Source organism: Schistocerca serialis, chromosome 3, assembly GCF_023864345.2.
Source record: "Schistocerca serialis cubense isolate TAMUIC-IGC-003099 chromosome 3, iqSchSeri2.2, whole genome shotgun sequence".
Lineage (NCBI taxonomy): Eukaryota > Metazoa > Arthropoda > Insecta > Orthoptera > Acrididae > Schistocerca > Schistocerca serialis.
In genome coordinates, this window is record NC_064640.1 from 576,018,455 (window position 1) to 576,039,562 (window position 21,108).

Below are 21,108 nucleotides of genomic sequence, written 5' to 3' on the forward strand. Positions count from 1 at the left end.
CTAGAAGAATTGTCAGTATTGCAATAATTTGAAACTACCTGAAAGATTAAAACTGTGTGCAGGACAGGGACTCAAATCTGGGACATTTGCCGTTTGTGGAAAAGTGCTCTTCCGACTGAGCTGTCCGAGCGTGGCTCACGATCTGCCCTCACAGCTTTACTTCCATCAGTACTTCATCTCCTACCTTCCAAACTTCACAGAAGCTCTACTGCAAACTGTGCAGGATTATCACTCGTGGAAGAAAGGATATTGTGGAGACGTGCCTTAGCCACAGCCTGGGTGATTGTGCCCAGAATGCATTCTGAAGGCAGTTGCATTAGTTAGTATTTCTATCAGTTTCTGTGATTGCAGGATTCCAGTCATGGTCTGTCACACATTTTTAATTTGGTAGGAAGTTTTAAAATAATGCACACCTTTCCATAGAGTGAGAGATGCATTCTGGAAACAACACCTGGACTGTGGCCAAGCCATTTGTCCATGATGCACTTTCATCCAGGGGTCCTAGTCCAGTAAGGCTTACAAGAGAGCTTTTGTGAAGTTTGGAAAGTGGAAGAGAGGTACTGGCAACAATGAAGCTTTGATGGTAGGTATCCAATGATAGATATCACAGTCAGTAAGAGCATTGTTCCCTGTCAGGTACAGTGTCTTGTTAGTGTTAGCTAATGGGGGTAGCTATCTCATGTTATCAAATTTTTTTGCTTGAATTTGTGTCTTGTCCAAGTGTTTGTGGGTTTATTAGCAACAGTATACTCTCTCTTATTCTATTGCAAATTAGCTGAATTTTAAAAATTATAATACTTTTATAAATGTCTCACTATTCACCTTAAAAGTAGACAACTTTAACAAAATTTTCACTATGTATGTTAAGAAATAACAATAATTATTTTTTTATCTGCAGTGGACTTAAAGATTATAATTATTCTTTTATTTCAGAAATGCCAAGATTCTCGTCCTATTTTGATGCTTTGCACAACGGTCTCATGGAATATTTTGGTCAACTAATTTTTGATTTGAACATACCTCCTGTGGCATTAGAGCATGAAGCAAGTTTGATAAAGCATAACCTTGTTGATACTGTAGTGCACTGTTGTTGCCCACACATTACAAGTGGAAACTTAATATCCACATTTCAGATCACATGTCATACATCTTGGGGTATGATATGCTTAAATGAGAATCAGATGGTAAGTTTCTCTACTGACATATTACCTTTTCATTTAATCTGTCAGCAAATTATCTTCATAATACAGATTTGTTACAAGTGAATGCAGCCCTTTTAATATTGTGCTATAGTAGTGTTTTTAAAATAATGTTGCAAAGCATTACAGTCATACGGAGAAACTCATTAGTTCATCATTTTATGTGCTCAGTGTGTTTCCTGTTGCTAATTCTGTATTATTTAGTCTGTAATCAAATTCTTCTCACTCATCATAACAATTTTGTATTAGTCTGTTCAAAGTATTGTTGATGTGAACTTTCAGATTTGGCATGTTTCTTTATAAATAGGCACAGACAATGAATGTTTAGTATACACCCACCCAATAAACTTGCATGTTGTGAAGTCCAGTCAGTGACGAGACTGTAACAACTATTCCAGATGATTGTGTTCACTGTGACCAATCCATCACATCCTCAATGTCATATTTAAGAACTAATATGTATTGTGATGTAAGTGAAGTGATGCACCACCTCTGTGGTAAGTAAAGTCCCTGTTGTTAATCTCTTGCTGCAGCAGCAGCAGCATTTGGCATAAGACATTTAAGTTGCATATCCAGGTACATGTATCCTGTAATGATCTGTTACATGAAGAAAAATGGATGGTATACTTTAAACTGTGAGATCATGTAGAACATATAAACTTTTGTTGCTTTTCATGAAGATGTTGCTTCAAAATGTGCAGGTTCACACATTATGTCTGTTCTCTGTTGCTGGAGATAACAGTTGACCTATTTTTTGAGAAAAACCATGTGGAAATATCATTGTGCTATTGTAACCGATGGATATAAATGGAATTCAAGCAGGGCATAAACTTTCTCAGCAATTGTTGCCATCTTTGTTGCTGACCATTGTGCAGTGGTGGACGTTAGTGGAAACTACTGCAACAAAACAAAACTTTTGTGCTTTTATGTATTTTTTCCAGAACTCTGCAATATTATGTCTATAATTATGGTGCATGAGGGAGAGTGTTGTAATGTACAGAAGAAATTGACCTTTTTGTTCTAGGTTGAAGTCAGTGATACAAGAAATCCTGAACTACTCGTCAGAAGTTTGCTTACAGATATTTCACAGCTACTACAAGGAAATTCAAAAATTAATTTGAAGTGTGGTGTATTAACAAGGCCCGTGGCATCAGAAATGGTTGTAGATCAGAGAGTAAGAAATGTACTCTCTAGAACTTCAGGACTTTTGTGTGTTGATTTAAATCTTCTGTCCTCTGAAGATGAAGCAATGGCATTTTTTCTGAATGTAGCCAACCTCTTGTGGATCCACGCACTTTTGACACTGGAAATAGACTCTGAGTTTATGCAACCAGGCACCATACTTACTGCAGATATGCCAAAGCATAGTCGAAAATTTGGTTTGTTGTCTAAAAATCCTTTAGAAAGAACTATAGCTATGAAATCTGTTGGTTACAAAATTGGACAATTGGGTTTTGTATCCCTGTTTACTTTACAAAAGTGGCTTCTCGGAGAAGCTGCATGTTATCCACATATGCGATCACTGAAAAATTTTCTTAGCCAAGATGATACAGAGGCAGTGGAGGCATTAAAAATACCATGTGATCAACGTGTACTGTTCTCATTGGCTAATGGGCAAAATTTTACTCCCAAAATACAGGTATTATCACATTTTATTCATTAGTCAACAGTTTAGCTCTCAAAATAAATCTGTTTTGCAGCTATTACAATAGTACATATTTTACAGCAGTTCCAGTTCATAAACTCTCTCTGTGTTGCAGGTATTTCTACCTGAAACAGTTGATTCACAACTGGATTCTGGAATAAGCGAATTCTTAAGCTTCTCTGTAACGTTACATTCAAATGGTTGTTTGATCATTCCAGAACTTCTGTATTTTTATTTGGAAGCATCAATACTGAACCAAGAACCAGAAAGCAATGCTGCCATACCTTCCTTTAACTGTAAGTACAATATAATTATAAGAAACATGTTTTTCATGGGAAATTTCCAGTATTCATAAACTACTTTATAGATCTTCTCAATTTTCATGCTTCATAGAGTTGTTTTACTCTTCCCGACAAAAAGAGTCATCCAGAAGGGGAGGAGGAAATGAAAAATTAAACTTCATTGTTCGAGAGGGTATGTGATACAGTTACAGTGATTGCAGAATTGTGTTAAATTTACAAAAGGACTCAGCTGTGTGAGTTCACTGAACAGTACAATGTTGTGCCTCTTTTGGCCTGGATGCATACACTAATTCATTTGGAAAGGTTGTCATACAGCCTTTGTATGAACTTCCAGCAAATGTTGTATGATAAAGCCTTTGTATTCTCTCCTGAGGCAAGCTGCTCTGCAGTTGTTATGACTGGCCTCACATGTTGTATTGCTGGTCACAGAAGTACTTCAACATCACACAGACATTTTGTAGAAACATGTACTGTGTGTGTACGAGCAGTGCCCTGTTGAAAAATGGCACCATGACACTGTTACATGAGAGGATGCAGGATGCCTGCAATGTACAGTTGTGCCATCAGAGTTCATTCAACACTAGCAGCCATGAACTGAAGTGATACCAATGGCCCCCCACACCATCATGCCGGGAGTAGCACTGTTCTGCCTCTCCAAAACATTTGAGAATGGGAATAGTGCAGATCTGTGATTGATTGCTGAGCATAGTGCGACATCATTGATCAGCAGTCCTTGCTTCCCAGTCATGGCATCACACCAAATGCTGCTGTTTGTGTTGTGGATGTTAATGGCAACATATGCCCATGATGATATTTTTCTAGTGTGTGTGTGTGTGTGTGTGTGTGTGTGTGTGTGTGTGTGAGAAACCACTTCAAATTTGTTTTCATGAAGAAACCTCTGTTCACTCAACATGCTGGTGCATGGCCTTGGTGAAAGAGCACACATGGAGCCTTTTCTAGTTATTTTTCTTGTGTTACTTGAAGAAGCTTATACTTAAAAACATCTTAGTAGCTCACACCTGTCTCTGTAATGCCAACTGGAATGCAATGAGTAGGGAATATGCTGTTGCCGTCACAAAACTTGGTCATCATCTTTTTCAACACTGGCCCTTGCCTGAATATTTTTAGTGGTGACGAGTTTGTGTTCTTCCACTCATCAGGCTATCACTTCATTTCATGATTGAAAAATAGCATTCCTGTCTCATCCATTGTCACAACTGTTGAAAAGAAAGTCCAGTTCCTGCTGTCATCATGTCAACACCACCTTGAAAATTGCCACATATGCAGCCTTGAAGTCATTCATCAGCATTCATCGCACACACCTGCAGAACCTTACTGTATTTTTTAAGTTATAATGCAGGATTGTGTGTGCAAATCTCTCAGAAAATTCCTCTACTAAGACAATATCTTTTAAACTCACTTTGGTGATCCTCCAGAACAACTGTATTCACTCCTGTGACCAAGTTGTAAAAACAGCTTGTGCAAGGTCAAGATTGTTTTGATTTGTTGACGTTTGGTCCTCCTTGAACTGTCACACTCATGAAGCTACAGTTTTTTATGAAACGTTCTCCACACATCTCACTCAATTGCTGATGACTTTCAATGGGTGTCACGCCATGGAAGTGGAGAAAATGAGTGATTACTTGCTGTTGTTGGAATAAAAAATTCGTCGGTTGTAGTAACAAAATCATGCCACACTCTTGCCATACTCACTAGAGTTCAGTGCATTGTTTAGTGCTACCATCTGTGTTCTTCATACACGAAGAGTGCTCATATATTTTAAGTCAAACTACAGGCTGCTCTCAGTTCTCAGAAAAAAAGAAAATCAGAGGCCTTAGAACTTGAACAAAGGTCATAGATTTTCATCTGTACTCTGAAAACCACTGTAAAGTACATGGAAGAGGATAATTTACATTTCACACTCTATTAGTGTTTATCACCATTCCATTCAAGTACAGAATTGAGGAAGAATGACTGTTTAAATGCTTCTGTACATGTTTTTATTAGTCAAATCTTGCCTTTGCAGTACTTGGTGGAGTTATACATAGGGGTTGTAGTATACTTTTCACTTAATAATGGTTCTTGAAACTTTGTCAGTGTACTTTCACAAGATAGTTGCATCAGTCTTCAAGCATCTGCTAATTCAGGTTCGTCGGTAGTTCTATGATGCTCTTCCAACGGTCAAAGTAACCTAAGACTATTCACTCTGACATCCTTCATGTACACTCTTTGACATAAAACTCGACCGGCGGCCGGCCGCTTCAGAGGCTAAGTCCGCGCCGATCGCGACATGGGACAAAAAAACTGGCCAACTCGCTAATTCTCGAAGTCCGGTTATCTGCACAATCTGGCAACACTGTAGACTGCAGCACTTCCTGGAGGAAAACTTGTCCCATGATAGAGAAACCCTAGACTTATTACGCCTGTGGTCTAGCGGTAGCGTGCTTTGTTTCTGTTCATAATGTCAGTGGATCGAGAGCAGCTGGCATAAAATATTTTTATAGCCTCTTCTGTCTGAATGCTGAAGACGTGAATGTAATGGTAGCGCAGATTCAATCTATTTCGCTTTCTGACACACCGATATCAAAATTTTATCCAGTAACGATTTTGCGGCAGATTTCCTGCAGACTGTCCTCCTCTGGACGCCGTATGCGGCAAAGCTCCGTGATCCATTTGCTGGCCACTGGCAGCGGCCGTGGCGACAGCAGCGGCTCTGCACTCCCTCGTTCTTTATCGAAAGCGCCTGCTACTGCTCATCGTTTTTGATGATTTAAAACGCTTTATTATTAAATGTTGCTCCACAGAAAATTTCTACAATTTCCATTCACGCTCAGAAGCAACGGAGACAGACGCCCTGATTAGTAGGCGGGTATTATATTACATTAATCGGCAAGAGCTGAGTATGGCCCGAAATTAATTTTATAGACTGGGACGAAATTAAACCGCCTCACTACATTCGATGAATTTATAGATGCTTCATACCTCGTTTCTTTTGCTTTCAAACTCAATTATTTGTGCAACTTTAGGTCAGCGTTTAAATGTTTTCGTCAAGCCAGAGTGAGAGTCTTTTGTGTAAAGTGTATTACAGTTTTCGTTTCATTCCTTAAGGTAAGGCTATGCGATAAACTGTGTGAATACCTTGCAATACACGCTCTGTAGCAGTGCAGGAACACTGCACATTTGGAGTTCCATGTATGGGTTCGTGAAATATTTATTGTTGACCGGAAGTGATAGTTAAGGTCATTAGATTTAAACCAGAAAAATTTGTCGTTTTGGAGGTTTCAGAGAACGGAAAGGAATTGCTAACGCCGGTGTTAGAAAACGTCTACAGTTAAATGCTATTGGAAAAATTTAGAAGAGGGGAACTATATTAATCAACATGTGCACTTCATAAACAACCTTCTGACATGTTAGATCTATATGACGAACAAAGCTCAAACTTATATCGTTGACAGTCGGTTTGAATCTTTCAGGATCTATTTTACAGTGAAGCACCTTGGCATTTGCAAAGCAGACATCCATGATATTAACTTAATTTACTAAGATGAAATCGGACGAAGATTGATGTTTAAAGGCATTCTTCAGATTTCACATAAGGAATTTTTACTAGCAGTTTGCAACTCCATTAATTAAAAAGGAAAGTAAAAGGTTGTAGTCAGCGGCTTCTACCGTGATTGGAACTGCTATGTCATATAGTACGAGCACTGCAACTCACAAGGGTACCTCTGAGCTAACGACACACTGTGAGCAAGAGGCGGACTATAGTCACTGCGATGTTGCTTGAGCCTCAAAACGCAACCTTAAACACACAAACAGAGGAGGAGGAGATTACTGTTTTAACGTCCCGTCGACAACGATGTCATTAGAGACGGAGCGCAAGCTCGGATTAGGGAAGGATGGGGAAGGAAATCGGTCGTGCCCTTTCTAAGGAACCATCCCGGCATTTGCCTGAAGCGATTTAGGGAAATGAATGAATACTAAATCAGGATGGCCGGGCGCGGGATACACCGTCGTCCTCCCGAATGCACACACAAACAGGTGTTACTTAGGTGAAGAACGCCGTTCTTGGAGTCCAGAAATTAAATATACTTTCTAAGTGTCTCATCTTACAGTGGATTATATTGTACGAGTCTTCGATGTGGAAAACGAATGGCAAGTGAATTTAGCGATGTAATGCCGGCCTACACCCGGAAGTAAATGCACTATCAGAGTGTTGACAAATACTTGCTACGACGCTGACATTTCTCGGCTCTCTTACGAGGCAGCTCTTCAGCGAAATGCTTGCCGTGATTCTCCGATACGGTTCTTCAGAGTGGAGACGCGCGCGCACGTTTGGTTTTTATGCGGCGTTCTCCCCTGATGGTTTCTGACGTCGCCTTGTGGGCTATGTATACATTTGAGACATTCAATTATCATTAATCCAGAATGCTACAAGTTTCAGCTTCCGGCGTGGAAGAAGGCTGTTGACGCCGACATTATATCATTTCAACGTAGGGAAAGCAAAACGGGTCATTCAATGTTTCTCATTCAACATAAAGCATGTGAGATAATTTTCCGTAACGTTCATAATCATCTAAAAATACAAACGAAGTAAAAATACATTGGAAGCTTATTCGAATTGAATATAATGTAAGATACCAAACGCTTTGCATCTCGATGTCGAATTTGTCCACGTGCAATCTTTTGCAGCATACACATAGAATGTCATGATTGCCACGAGAATGAAGAAATATGTTGGTAAGGATGGAAGCAAGAAGACACGCAGTCAACAAATATTCGATTCCTCATTTATTTCATTTGAGACGTAAGAAGAGGTAAAGCGAAATATTGCTCTCGTTAACACGAAAGATATGCCGCACATATTGATAACGAGGAAGTCTGCGTCTTCATACGTTTCCTCCTTGAAATCTGTATGCTCTATTATATACTAAGTAGCCCGATCATTGTTTCAGTAATGTTACCCTCTTGTTTGACCCCGTAACGATGAACAGATTCCAAATGCATGTCTCTGCATGAAAGTAGCTGTTCGAACCCTTCCTGGATTGTTTTTTGTGTTTTATTGCTTGGAATTCCTGAAGCAGACCACTGTGCCTTCCCCCTCGTGGGTTAGGTCTCAAATCTAAACCGCTCTTTATCCAATGGCATAATTTATTCAGACAGCATCAGCACAAGACTATCAAACGAAGCCTTCCATTTACAGTTGCAACACTCAAACCAGCACTGACCGAAGTGTAATCCACGGTCATGGTCCGAAATTAGCAGCTGCCTGCTACTGTGGAAAAGTCCGTACTTAACTTTCGATTCCGCAGCACCATTTTATCTGGTAACACTGTGTAGTTGCAGAGTTGTGCCAGCATGTCTGTCCTCACACTGTCAACTTTATGTATTTCACTTCTCCTGTAGCGTTGATCACGAGGAGCCGAAGTAAATGAGAGTATTCGGCATGACGTAACATTCAGTATTCCCTTCTTTCACAACCACTCTTCATGTGCATCGATACCAAATAGGAATGTGAAAACTCTTGCGAGTGAGAGAATGACAATAACAGTCGTAACAAGAACAAGCAAGTAATGAATAATGTTTATTCCAACACAGAACGAGAATGGATTTAAATATAAAAATCTATATCTATATCCATATCTATTGATCTTTGAGTTGGCACAATGCAAATACATTCTTAGCATTTAGTTACTGAATTTAGTTCTGGATGTTTGCAGAGAAAAGGAAAAGTCGGTACTTCTCGCTAGTGTAATATAATGTGAACCAGCAACTACCCTTTCCTTAGAACACGACTCAAGCAGGTCTCCAAGTAGGTACGAAGGCACTGCTGCATTCTGTTCCCTGACATTGCTCTGATGACGGTTAATGCAGATAGTTCCGATTATGAAATACAAAACGTATTGCAGGTTAGTTCCTAGGATAGTAATATTAAATTTGCGTTGTAGACGGCACATGAACGTGACGACTATCCATATTACTCATCAATATAAAAAGAGAATATTATGGGAATTTAGCAGGATTACTCAACATGAATTCTGAAATTGGGTGACTGACCGCACAGGTGCTAAACGTCGTCAAGAGTATACGATGTCCTAATCGCATTAGGAATATGAAGATCGTCTTCGACAGCTCGCAACTTTCACATTGCTATCTCCACCCTACTCCAGACAGCCCTCGGTGGAGTTACACTACGTTGCCGATGTAATGGAAGGCCTTCAAACCGACAACAGACCACATATTGAAAAATACAAGCGAATTCTCTTGCAGCGTAAGCTTATTGTAACTAATCTAAAAATTATTGGAGAGGAACATTGTCCTATTCAAAAAAAGTAAAATGTTACACACTGTTGACGTCAAACGGACATTATCTATGTCCTGTCTTGTGTCCTACTCATCTATAATATCAAGTGTACTATCAAAATGATTATATATAATGGATGATAGTGTAATGCATTGATACCAGATGGTGGGTTCACAACAGTATTGATGCGAAAATAAAACAGAAGTTCGCAAAAGTGCAGTTGTGCATTTTCGTACGTTTTCACCTCCAGATGTACAGTCGTGCTCAAAAGTATCCGAACGACCTGAATTGCATTTCGCCTGATTCGCATGCAACCAGCATAGCGCAGCTGTCTAGCAGGTCCTCTAATCGCTCCTTGGTACAGTCGTTTGACTATTCAAAATGGTTCCAATAAGTCACCATTAGAAAACACAGCTCTGTATCGCAATAACTCAAGATGTAAAGTAATACCACGATACTACAAATATCAGGGAACACATTATCACAGATAAGACTGTCCTTACGGCTTGTAACCTAACCTTTACTACAATAAATGACATACCTGAAATGTTACCACTCTCATAATTACGTCAGATTGGTAATGCACGTAGTAAGTTCGTCGTATTCATGATTTCCTCTTCAAAGTGACATACCGTACTTATTATTTAACACAAAATGATATTAAAAATTTAAGTTATTCACGAACAGCTAGTTGACAATATGTATGAACATCAAATGACGCGGCGAACCGTCTTGTTCCGCATATGGATTCAAACCCAGCTCATGCAGACTAAGCAAATATTTCGTGACTGACGGAAACTAACAGTCATTCCTGATTAGGCACACAGAGAGTGATATACCTTGATTTTAGACAGTATCAGTTAGCAAATATCAACTTTAAATTGCATAACGCAAACATTTTTCACGGACGCGAATTCCTACCCAGCATCTATTGTCTCTGTTAACGAACTACACGAGTGTATTAAATATTGCTTCTTCACAAGTAACTTACTTGAAATGCCGTGAGGTAAAGCTTTGTGTTGGACACGGATTCGAACCCAAAACCTAATCGGTTTGCTATCGAAGCACAGTCAAATGTGACATATCGGATTTTCGCGACAGTAGCTAGATGTTTTAACTGAAATGACGAGACGAAACATTAATTTTTTCCTTCCCAGGACTCCAACCCGGTACCTATCACTGTTATATTCTAGAGAAAACGAACGTTAAATATGGGTTTGTTGCACCAGCAGTGACGTGTGAGCATGTTTGAACTAGAAATAATATGACGAAGAGTTCAGCGCTCACTGGGAATACAGCCCCACACATATCGTTGTTGACTACACACAAAGAGACGTCAGCTACCGAATTTTTTCTCCACCAGCTGCTCAGAATAACATCTTGAACTTACAGTCATCTCGCAAATAGTTCTGTGTGTCATTGGGAGTTAAATACGTCAGATATCGTTAGTGTTGACAACGAATGAAAATACATTAAAAATCAAAATTATTATCCACCAGCAGATAGGTGTTCTCATGCTAGAGCTTGATAATACATAATTAAATCTTTAGTGCCGGGCCAGGGTTCGATACCATTCATGCGTAATATGTGGAGATGTTGAGGAATCTGCAGTTTTGAACAAACAACAAATAGTAGCTGAGCTGTGTTGCCACGAAGGCATCAAATTCCGCGTTAAGGGTGGTCTGAGTTGCATTCCCAGTTCAGAACCAATTTTATCGACATACAGAAGCTCGGATAAAAGATGGAATAAATGTCCTGTGACCATACATAGCGTTTGTTTCGTCACTTGAATTAAATAACTAGTATAAGGAAGGTTACTGGTGATAGAGTTTCTACATGTCGCCACTCCAGACTTTATTGTGGTTCAACCTACCGTCTACTTGGTAGAGAAGGAATATCATCTTTAATGTGAATTTTCAGACCACACTGCCATTATATCTTCTTCACTTGGTGTAGCAAGGAGAGAATGGAATCTGTCTCTTCATATCTAAAATTATTGACAGAAGTGGGAATCAAACCCAGACCATAGGTATAACAACCTACCATCCGTCCAACAGACCACCAAATCCTCTTCTCTGTGACACATTTCTCTATCGTAACGCCGTTGCACCACACTGGATGAGAATTCTGACACACAGGCTCCCTGTAGTAAGTTGCAGCATGTTCAGTAAATTCATTTACTTGGTTGACCGAATCACCATAAACTAGCTACCTCGGCTACCCAGTGCATACATTCGACTCTCTTTTGTAATCACCGAAATAAAATCATGTAACTGCCACCTACGCAGAACTGACAACAGTGTAGGATGCAGAAGTTTAAATAGGAAGTGTTCCTTTCCACTTGAGCTATTCTATTGCGCTATCTGTTTGTAGAAAACGTCGTTCAGTCCAAAAGAAAAGCTGTAACTGCTTGTCTCTCAGAAGTCAAGACCTGGCCATATGCATAATCTCACAGTGCTGTGGAATCCAAAAGTTCTGGAGGAATAGTTGTCGAGCTCGGGAGCTGTTGTAGCTACGTGTCAGCTAGTAGCGTAGACAAGATGTCGCGAGTTCGAATACATTCAGTGCTACATTTTTTAAAACGCAATTCTGCTGTCTGCTGAAGTTATCAATCTAATGGAACTTTGGACATAATTCCCTTCACTTCTCAACCCAAAGTAGTCGCATGTGGAAAAAGGGATAACTACTGTGACATTTTGTTCTATTCAGGTTTAATAGACAGCAGGGAGCAGATGCATCTCTAAGATGTGTAGAGAGAGCGCATCGTGCCATAATATGTCAGAAAAGTATTTTCTACATTATCTGTCGTGTGGTAGTGAGATTTTATTCTTCTTCAAACTTTGTTTGACAGCTTTAACTCAGAACAAGTTTTCTACATGCATGTAATCAATAAACTGCATGTGCATTGTCAGACTGCCATAGGTAACATCAGAGAATTTGCATATATCGTTGATGATTAATTTCTCTCTCATGTTTACTATTGTTTTAACAACACTAAAGGAAACCTTACGAAAATTGTGCACTGTATTATAAGAAATGAAATGAAACTAACCACGATAACCTTACGACGAAAGTCTGTTTTAATAAAACCGAGTATCTGTACACAAGCGTGCCTCTATCGACACGAATTAGTAAAATACTACTCACTTAGATTTTGATTGGGTCTGTGTTTAATTGGTATGCTGTGTCATACTCAAGAGATTTGCAAATGTGGCATTTCGTAAATATAGTTACGTATTCCTAGAAACCCAAAATTCGCTTGTCAGCAGTGGAAAGCGGCGTTACCTGTTGTGCAGCATTGTAAGTTTTTCAACATTGCACTATGAGCCGAAAGCATTTTCTTGCGATTTCCTTATTGAGGTTTGTTCCGACTGTTTGTTGCTCTTTCACAGAAGGGATGAAAACGTTGCAGTCAGTGAGACTGGAACTGCGAACCATAACAGACGCTTTTTCACAGGTCAGCACATTACCACAGAGCTGGCGAAGAGGTATGGGTCTGAGCTTCCTCTTACGAGGGCAATAGGGACTAGAACTCGTAAACCGCTATTTAAAGGTCGAGATTAGTTGCGATTTCCACCTTCAACGATTTTCCTGGGCTCAAAACCGTAAATTTACAATCTTTCGTTATCCTTCAATTGATAATAACTCAAATTATTCAATGGAAATGACAGGTAAAATCAAGTGAACTTCGAGGCTTAATTCCGTGCACACCAGGAAGTAACTCGTCGATCACAGAGTTGCCAAACATACGTTGCCTTGTTGCCAAATCTCAGTTACAGTACCGGCAGGAAGAAGACGAACCGATGCGATCCTACAGCGGGCTGGGAAGTGACCATTGTTGGTGTCTCCAAGTCGCGGCTGCTACGGCCTGGAATATGCAATGCGTCTGATTCGCTTTCTGTGACTAGGTTTAGGGACTGGAGCGTAGTTACTAATAATACTCAGAACTGACTGCAAACTAAGCATCATAAATCAGTAACTCTCATTGTTGTTTTTATATTTCTTTCGTGAGTGTACTCAAAACTAAGAAACTCATTCACAGGCGTTTTCGTGCCTCACCGATAGTAGAGCACAACAAACAAATAAAAATAAAAGAGAATGTCTGTGTGTGTGTGTGTGTGTGTGTGTGTGTGTGTGTGTGTGTGAGAGAGAGAGAGAGAGAGAGAGAGAGAGAGAGACAGAGACAGAAATAAAAAGCAATGAGAGAGAGTGTAAAAAATTGTTGTAAAGAAATTGAATCCTGGTATTTAAAGAAATCTTTCAGTAAAATGACACGTTCCACATTATTACAAAATGTCGTATTCATGATCTGTGGAACAAGAATTAATCTAATGTAATCTAATCTAATCACATCATATTGATGACTAGCCATGAAGAGTCATGGATTACCGAAATTTTTGCCAATACCAGTAACCAAATCTAAACTTGAAAATAAAAGACGACAATTTTTGTAATAAACCGTGACTCCTATCAAGACCCTTTCGTCCCTGTTATCTAACCACGAAAGATGTCTGATATCCCTCCATTCTGAAGTAACAAAGTGTGCATGCATTTAAAGATGAAGTGCATGATGTGAAGTTCTGTGACGGAGATACGAACTCAACACGTAATCGGATTGTTAACTAAGAAAAATCAAATGTTACGTATCGGTTTTTCTTACGAGCTGCTAGGTGTCTGAATCTAAAATAAGGATACAAACTTTTGTGCCTAAGCGACAATCGAACTGCACACCTACCGTGCATCCACGAATATAGCTTAAGTATCAGTTACTTACTCATGAACAGTAAGATGTGTGCGTGTTTGACCAGAAATAACGACACCTGTTGCGATTGTTGGCAACACATGAACAGACATTAAAAATGCGCATTAATTTTCACTAGCAGGTGGGTGTGCACTTGATAAAGCTTGAAATGAAATTATGAATATTTTTGTACTGGATCAGGTTTCAGACCCATATACCTACCTTTGGAGGAGACCTAGAGAAGATTGCAGTCTTGGGAAAAGGAACGAAATGATTGAACTATACTGTTCTGAGAGATTCAGATCCTCGAAAGAGGAGATACGAATTCGAATCACAGTCCATCACCAAATTTTTCAACGTCTCTAGTTCAATCAAGTACAAGTAAAATAAAAGCCCCTTAAATGGCTATCGGTTCATCAAATAAAATAAAATTTTCTAATGTAAGTAAGCTTACTGGTGACTGTATTTCTGTTTACCATGACTTCCGCTATGTCATTTCCCAACGTAAACCAGGCCGCTCAGTTGGTAATGAAGGAACGTGATGTTTAGTGCGGATTCTGGATTATAACGTCTTTCTCTTGAGGTTACCAGAGGTAAAATCAATCTGTTTTTGCCTCTTAAAAGGAAATGCCTGAACCCACGCATTGCAGCTGTGATAGTTGGTTCCACCAGACCATTGTGGCCACATTTCCCAGCCCCAGGTGAGTGCTGTAACGGATGATGTGCTTAGCTTACAAAATTAGTCACGGTGGAAAAAATGCGAGTCTATTAATGGTCAAGTAGAAGCGGGCTTCTGACGCAGAGATTATGCTATTCTCATGTCAGCAGGGTGTAAAGACTCTACTAGGCACCATAGGCTGGTTGTGAAGCCATTTTTATTTTTAACAAATTCAGCAAATTTCTTAGTTCGAGAAGTGAAGTTGCCGGATAATTCGATGATTACTGTTATTATTACTATCATCTTATTCACACCGCTGCTGGAACACAAGTGCTTGAACATCATTTAATGCCTTTTGATCACTATAGAAGTAGTTTCCCAAGAACAGGTTCTTTCCCTGTCTACGGAATCCTTTTCATGTTAATTTCAAACATCAGCAATTACTCGTAGATCACATTAAAACTAAAGTAATTGACGAAGGCGTTACTTGATAACAAAAAGGCGCTGCCTTCCTTCATTTACTTTCGCCTAGAAATGGCGATCGAGTGCTGACAAACCAAAAGGCAAGAGATCTTACTGCCTTCCGATATACCTCGCTGTCAGTTCTTCCACATGATTTGGTCGACATGACTTGTTTCAAGTTATGTATGACAGACAATGTTTTAGAAAATCTATTGTTTCCCTTTGAAGTACACATAAGTATTTTCATTCTAAGCTCTCCAAACACAAAATTTTCGCAATATTAGTTCAAATTTAGTATTCGCTTCTATAATGTAGGAAGGTATTTCACAGTTGCAAAACTCGCATCCGAAACATTGACCTTACACTTAGTCGCTGACCACAAATTCTAGCTCAGAGTGACACTAGTTTAAATAACCTAATGTAGCGAAGACTGTTTGCCAGTGCTCTTTCTCACCGGAAAATACGCAATTCACTCATTTGGCTCCATAAGTACACTGTAACAGTAATTTCTGTGTGAAATTTGTCAGAAGCTTTTGCCTTCCAACCGGCGAAATACGGCAGAGTACGGCCGGTAAACAATTCACAAACCACGATTTAGTGCCGATAAGACGATTTCTTTAAACATTGTCGAAGCTGAGGTAATTTAGTTTCTGCTTAAATAGTCTTAAGCAGCAACGTTCACAGATATCTCAAATAGGTTCAAATGGCTCTGAGCACTATGGGACTTAACTTCTTAAGGTCATCAGTCCCCGAGAACTTAGAACTACTTAAACCTAACTAACCTAAGGACATCACACACATCCATGCCCGAGGAAGGATTCGAACCTGCGACCGTAGCGGCCGCGCGGTTCCAGACTGTAGCACCTTTAACCGCTCGGCCACCGCGGCCGGCTCTCAAATAGGAAGAAGCTCATTATCCAGGTACGAAGATTGTAAAACAAACTTCCCACAGTTTGTGTCAGGTCGATCTTTTCGTCTGATAACACTGCTTAAGTATTTTGTCTAAGAGGTATCACAAGTAGTGTTACTGTAGCTGTGGGAATCATTGCTTGAAAACGAGTTTAACACCAATGGGTACAGTGCTGCTAAATATTCAAAATTATTATCAACCTAAGTCTGAGTTCATCCACAAACTGAGGCGTATTTATAATATTGAAGCTAGAGTGTGTATCCTTGTCTTCCTTGAGTGGTCATTGGAAGGCGTTTACAGACACGTATACAATACTATGAATACTTCGAACGCTATGGTTAACGTTGCTCTCATAAACTACTTTTTTTTTTAATTCTTCTGGTTCTTCAGCGTGTAATATGTGTTGTAGATATAGTCTGAGACCAAAAAATTGACCGCCGAGTCGTTCACGTAAGGTGGACAGTACAGTCGTGCTCCTCTCAGAATTCTATCTCTGGCAATATGCTCGATCTGGCAACATGTAGACTGCGGCACTTCCCAGAGGAAGTCTTGACTCCAGTCTTAGTACATTACTCTTGACTACGACCATAGTCTTGAGGTAAAACGCGAGATCAGCTAATATGATATTGTAGATTCGCTTGAATTACACTCATAGCTTCAGCACCGAGAGGAAAGGGGCGATAAAAATTTTATCGATATGTGCTTTCGGTCGCCAGACGTCATATTAGCTGGTCTCGCGTTTTACCTCAAGACTACGGTCGTGTTCCAGCAGCGGTATGAATAAAATGATAGTAATAATGGCAGTAATAATCGAATTATCCGGCAACTTCACACTTCACAGTGGATTTTCACGAACTAAGAAATTTGCTGAATTTGTGAAAAATCAAAATGGCTTCACATCCAGCCTATGATCCCTAGCAGAGTCTTTATATCCTGCTGACATGAGAATAGCATAATCTCTGCGTCAGAAGCTTGCTTCTACTTGACCATTTAATAGATCCGCATTTTTCCACCGTGACTAATTTAGTAAGCTAAGCACATCATCCGTTACAGCACACTCCTGGGGATGGGAAATGTGGCCACAATGGTCTGGTGGAACGAACTATCACAGCTGCAATGCGTGGGTTCAGGCATTTACTTTTAAGAGTCACAAACAAATTGATTTTACCTCTGGTAACCTCAAGAGAAAGACGTTATAATCCAGAATCCGCATTAAACATCACGTTCCTTCATTACCAACTGGGCGGCCTGGTTTACGTTGGGAAATGACATAGCGGAAGTCATGGTAAACAGAAATACAGTCACCAGTAAGCTTACTTACATTAGAAAATTTTATTTTATTTGATGAACCGATAGCCATGTAAAGGGCTTTTATTTTACTTGTACTTGATTGAACCAGAGACGTTGAAAAATTTGGTGATGGACTGTGATTCGAATTCGTATCTCCTCTTTCGAGGATCTGAATCTCTCAGAACACTATAGTTCAATCATTTCGTTCCTTTTCCCAAGACTGCAATCTTCTCTAGGTCTCCTCCAAAGGTAGGTATATGGGTCTGAAACCTGATCCAGTACAAAAATATTCATAATTTCATTTCAAGCTTTATCAAGTGCACACCCACCTGCTAGTGAAAATTAATGCGCATTTTTAATGTCTGTTCATGTGTTGCCAACAATCGCAACAGGTGTCGTTATTTCTGGTCAAACACGCACACATCTTACTGTTCATGAGTAAGTAACTGATACTTAAGCTATATTCGTGGATGCACGGTAGGTGTGCAGTTCGATTGTCGCTTAGGCACAAAAGTTTGTATCCTTATTTTAGATTCAGACACCTAGCAGCTCATAAGAAAAACCGATACGTAACATTTGATTTTTCTTAGTTAACAATCCGATTACGTGTTGAGTTCGTATCTCCGTCACAGAACTTCACATCATGCACTTCATCTTTAAGTGCATGCACACTTTGTTACTTCAGAATGGCGGGATATCAGACATCTTTCGTGGTTAGATAACAGGGACGAAAGGGTCTTGATAGGAGTCACGGTTTATTACAAAAATTGTGGTCTTTTATTTTCAAGTTTAGATTTGGTTACTGGTATTGGCAAAAATTTCGGTAATCCATGACTCTTCATGGCTAGTCATCAATATGATGTGATTAGATTAGATTACATTAGATTAATTCTTGTTCCACAGATCATGAATACGACATTTTGTAATAATGTGGAACGTGTCATTTTACTGAAAGATTTCTTTAAATACCAGGATTCAATTTCTTTACAACAATTTTTTACACTCCCTCTCATTGCTTTTTATTTCTCTCTCTCTCTCTCTCTCTCTCTCTCTCTCTCTCTCTCTCTCTCTCTCTCTCTCACACACAACACACACACACACACACACACACACACACACACACACACACACACACACACACAGACATTCTCTTTTATTTTTATTTGTTTGTTGTGCTCTACTATCGGTGAGGCACGAAAACGCCTGTGAATGAGTTTCTTAGTTTTGAGTACACTCACGAAAGAAATATAAAAACAACAATGAGAGTTACTGATTTATGATGCTTAGTTTGCAGTCAGTTCTGAGTATTATTAGTAACTACGCTCCAGTCCCTAAACCTAGTCACAGAAAGCGAATCAGACGCATTGCATATTCCAGGCCGTAGCAGCCGCGACTTGGAGACACCAACAATGGTCACTTCCCAGCCCGCTGTAGGATCGCATCGGTTCGTCTTCTTCCTGCCGGTACTGTAACTGAGATTTGGCAACAAGGCAACGTATGTTTGGCAACTCTGTGATCGACGAGTTACTTCCTGGTGTGCACGGAATTAAGCCTCGAAGTTCACTTGATTTTACCTGTCATTTCCATTGAATAATTTGAGTTATTATCGTTTGAAGAATAACGAAAGATTGTAAATTTACGGTTTTCAGCCCAGGAAAATCGTTGAAGGTGGAAATCGCAACTAATCTCGACCTTTAAATAGCGGTTTACGAGTTCTAGTCCCTATTGCCCTCGTAAGAGGAAGCTCAGACCCATACCTCTTCGCCAGCTCTGTGGTAATGTGCTGACCTGTGAAAAAGCGTCTGTTATGGTTCGCAGTTCCAGTCTCACTGACTGCAACGTTTTCATCCCTTCTGTGAAAGAGCAACAAGCAGTCGGAACAAACCTCAATAAGGAAATCGCAAGAAAATGCTTTCGGCTCATTGTGCAATGTTGAAAAACTTACAATGCTGCACAACAGGTAACGCCTCTTTCCACTGCTGACAAGCGAATTTTGGGTTTCTAGGAATACGTAACTATATTTATGAAATGCCACATTTGCATATCTCTTGAGTATGACACAGCATACCAATTAAACACAGACCCAATCAAAATCTAAGTGAGTAGTATTTTACTAATTCGTGTCGATAGAGGCACGCTTGTGTACAGATACTCGGTTTTATTAAAACAGACTTTCGTCGTAAGGTTATCGTGGTTAGTTTTATTTCATTTCTTATAATACAGTGCACAATTTTCGTAAGGTTTCCTTTAGTGTTGTTAAAACAATAGTAAACATGAGAGAGAAATTAATCACCAACGATATATGCAAATTCTCTGATGTTACCTATGGCAGTCTGACAATGCACATGCAGTTTATTGATTACATGCATGTAGAAAACTTGTTCTGAGTTAAAGCTGTCAAACAAAGTTTGAAGAAGAGTAAAATCTCACTACCACACGACAGATAATGTAGAAAATACTTTTCTGACATATTATGGCACGATGCGCTCTCTCTACACATCTTAGAGATGCATCTGCTCCCTGCTGTCTATTAAACCTGAATAGAACAAAATGTCACAGTAGTTATCCCTTTTTCCACATGCGACTACTTTGGGTTGAGAAGTGAAGGGAATTATGTCCAAAGTTCCATTAGATTGATAACTTCAGCAGACAGCAGAATTGCGTTTTAAAAAATGTAGCACTGAATGTATTCGAACTCGCGACATCTTGTCTACGCTATTAGCTGACACGTAGCTACAACAGCTCCCGAGCTCGACAACTATTCCTCCAGAACTTTTGGATTCCACAGCACTGTGAGATTATGCATATGGCCAGGTCTTGACTTCTGAGAGACAAGCAGTTACAGCTTTTCTTTTGGACTGAACGACGTTTTCTACAAACAGATAGCGCAATAGAATAGCTCAAGTGGAAAGGAACACTTCCTATTTAAACTTCTGCATCCTACACTGTTGGCAGTTCTGTGTAGGTGGCAGTTACATGATTTTATTTCGGTGATTACAAAAGAGAGTCGAATGTATGCACTGGGTAGCCGAGGTAGCTAGTTCATGGTGATTCAGTCAACCAAGTAAATGAATTTACTGAACATGCTGCAACTTGCTACAGGGAGCCTGTGTGTCAGAATTCTCATCCAGTGTGGTGCAACGGCGTTACGATAGAGAAATGAGTCGCAGAGAAGAGGATTTGGTGGTCTGTTGGACGGATGGTAGGTTGTTATACCTATGGTCTGGGTTTGATTCCCACTTCTGTCAATAATTTTAGATATGAAGAGACAGATTCCATTCTCTCCTTGCTACACCAAGTGAAGAAGATATAATGGCAGTGTGGTCTGAAAATTCACATTAAAGATGATATTCCTTCTCTACCAAGTAGACGGTAGGTTGAACCACAATAAAGTCTGGAGTGGCGACATGTAGAAACTCTATCACCAGTAACCTTCCTTATACTAGTTATTTAATTCAAGTGACGAAACAAACGCTATGTATGGTCACAGGACATTTATTCCATCTTTTATGCGAGCTTCTGTATGTCGATGAAATTGGTTCTGAACTGGGAATGCAACTCAGACCACCCTTAACGCGGAATTTGATGCCTTCGTGGCAA

The 21,108-nt window shown here is 39.7% G+C and overlaps 1 protein-coding gene across 1 annotated transcript in view; it reads left to right on the forward strand.

The window, feature by feature from the left end:
• The window catches only part of LOC126470466 (zinc finger FYVE domain-containing protein 26), a 370,429-nt gene that overhangs the window by 139,381 nt on the left and 209,940 nt on the right, over positions 1 to 21,108 (forward strand). Inside the window, exons 15-17 of the mRNA XM_050098326.1 lie at positions 934 to 1,184; positions 2,224 to 2,838; positions 2,960 to 3,140. Coding sequence (XP_049954283.1) covers positions 934 to 1,184; positions 2,224 to 2,838; positions 2,960 to 3,140 — 1,047 coding nt within the window. The remainder of the gene's footprint in view (positions 1 to 933; positions 1,185 to 2,223; positions 2,839 to 2,959; positions 3,141 to 21,108) is intronic.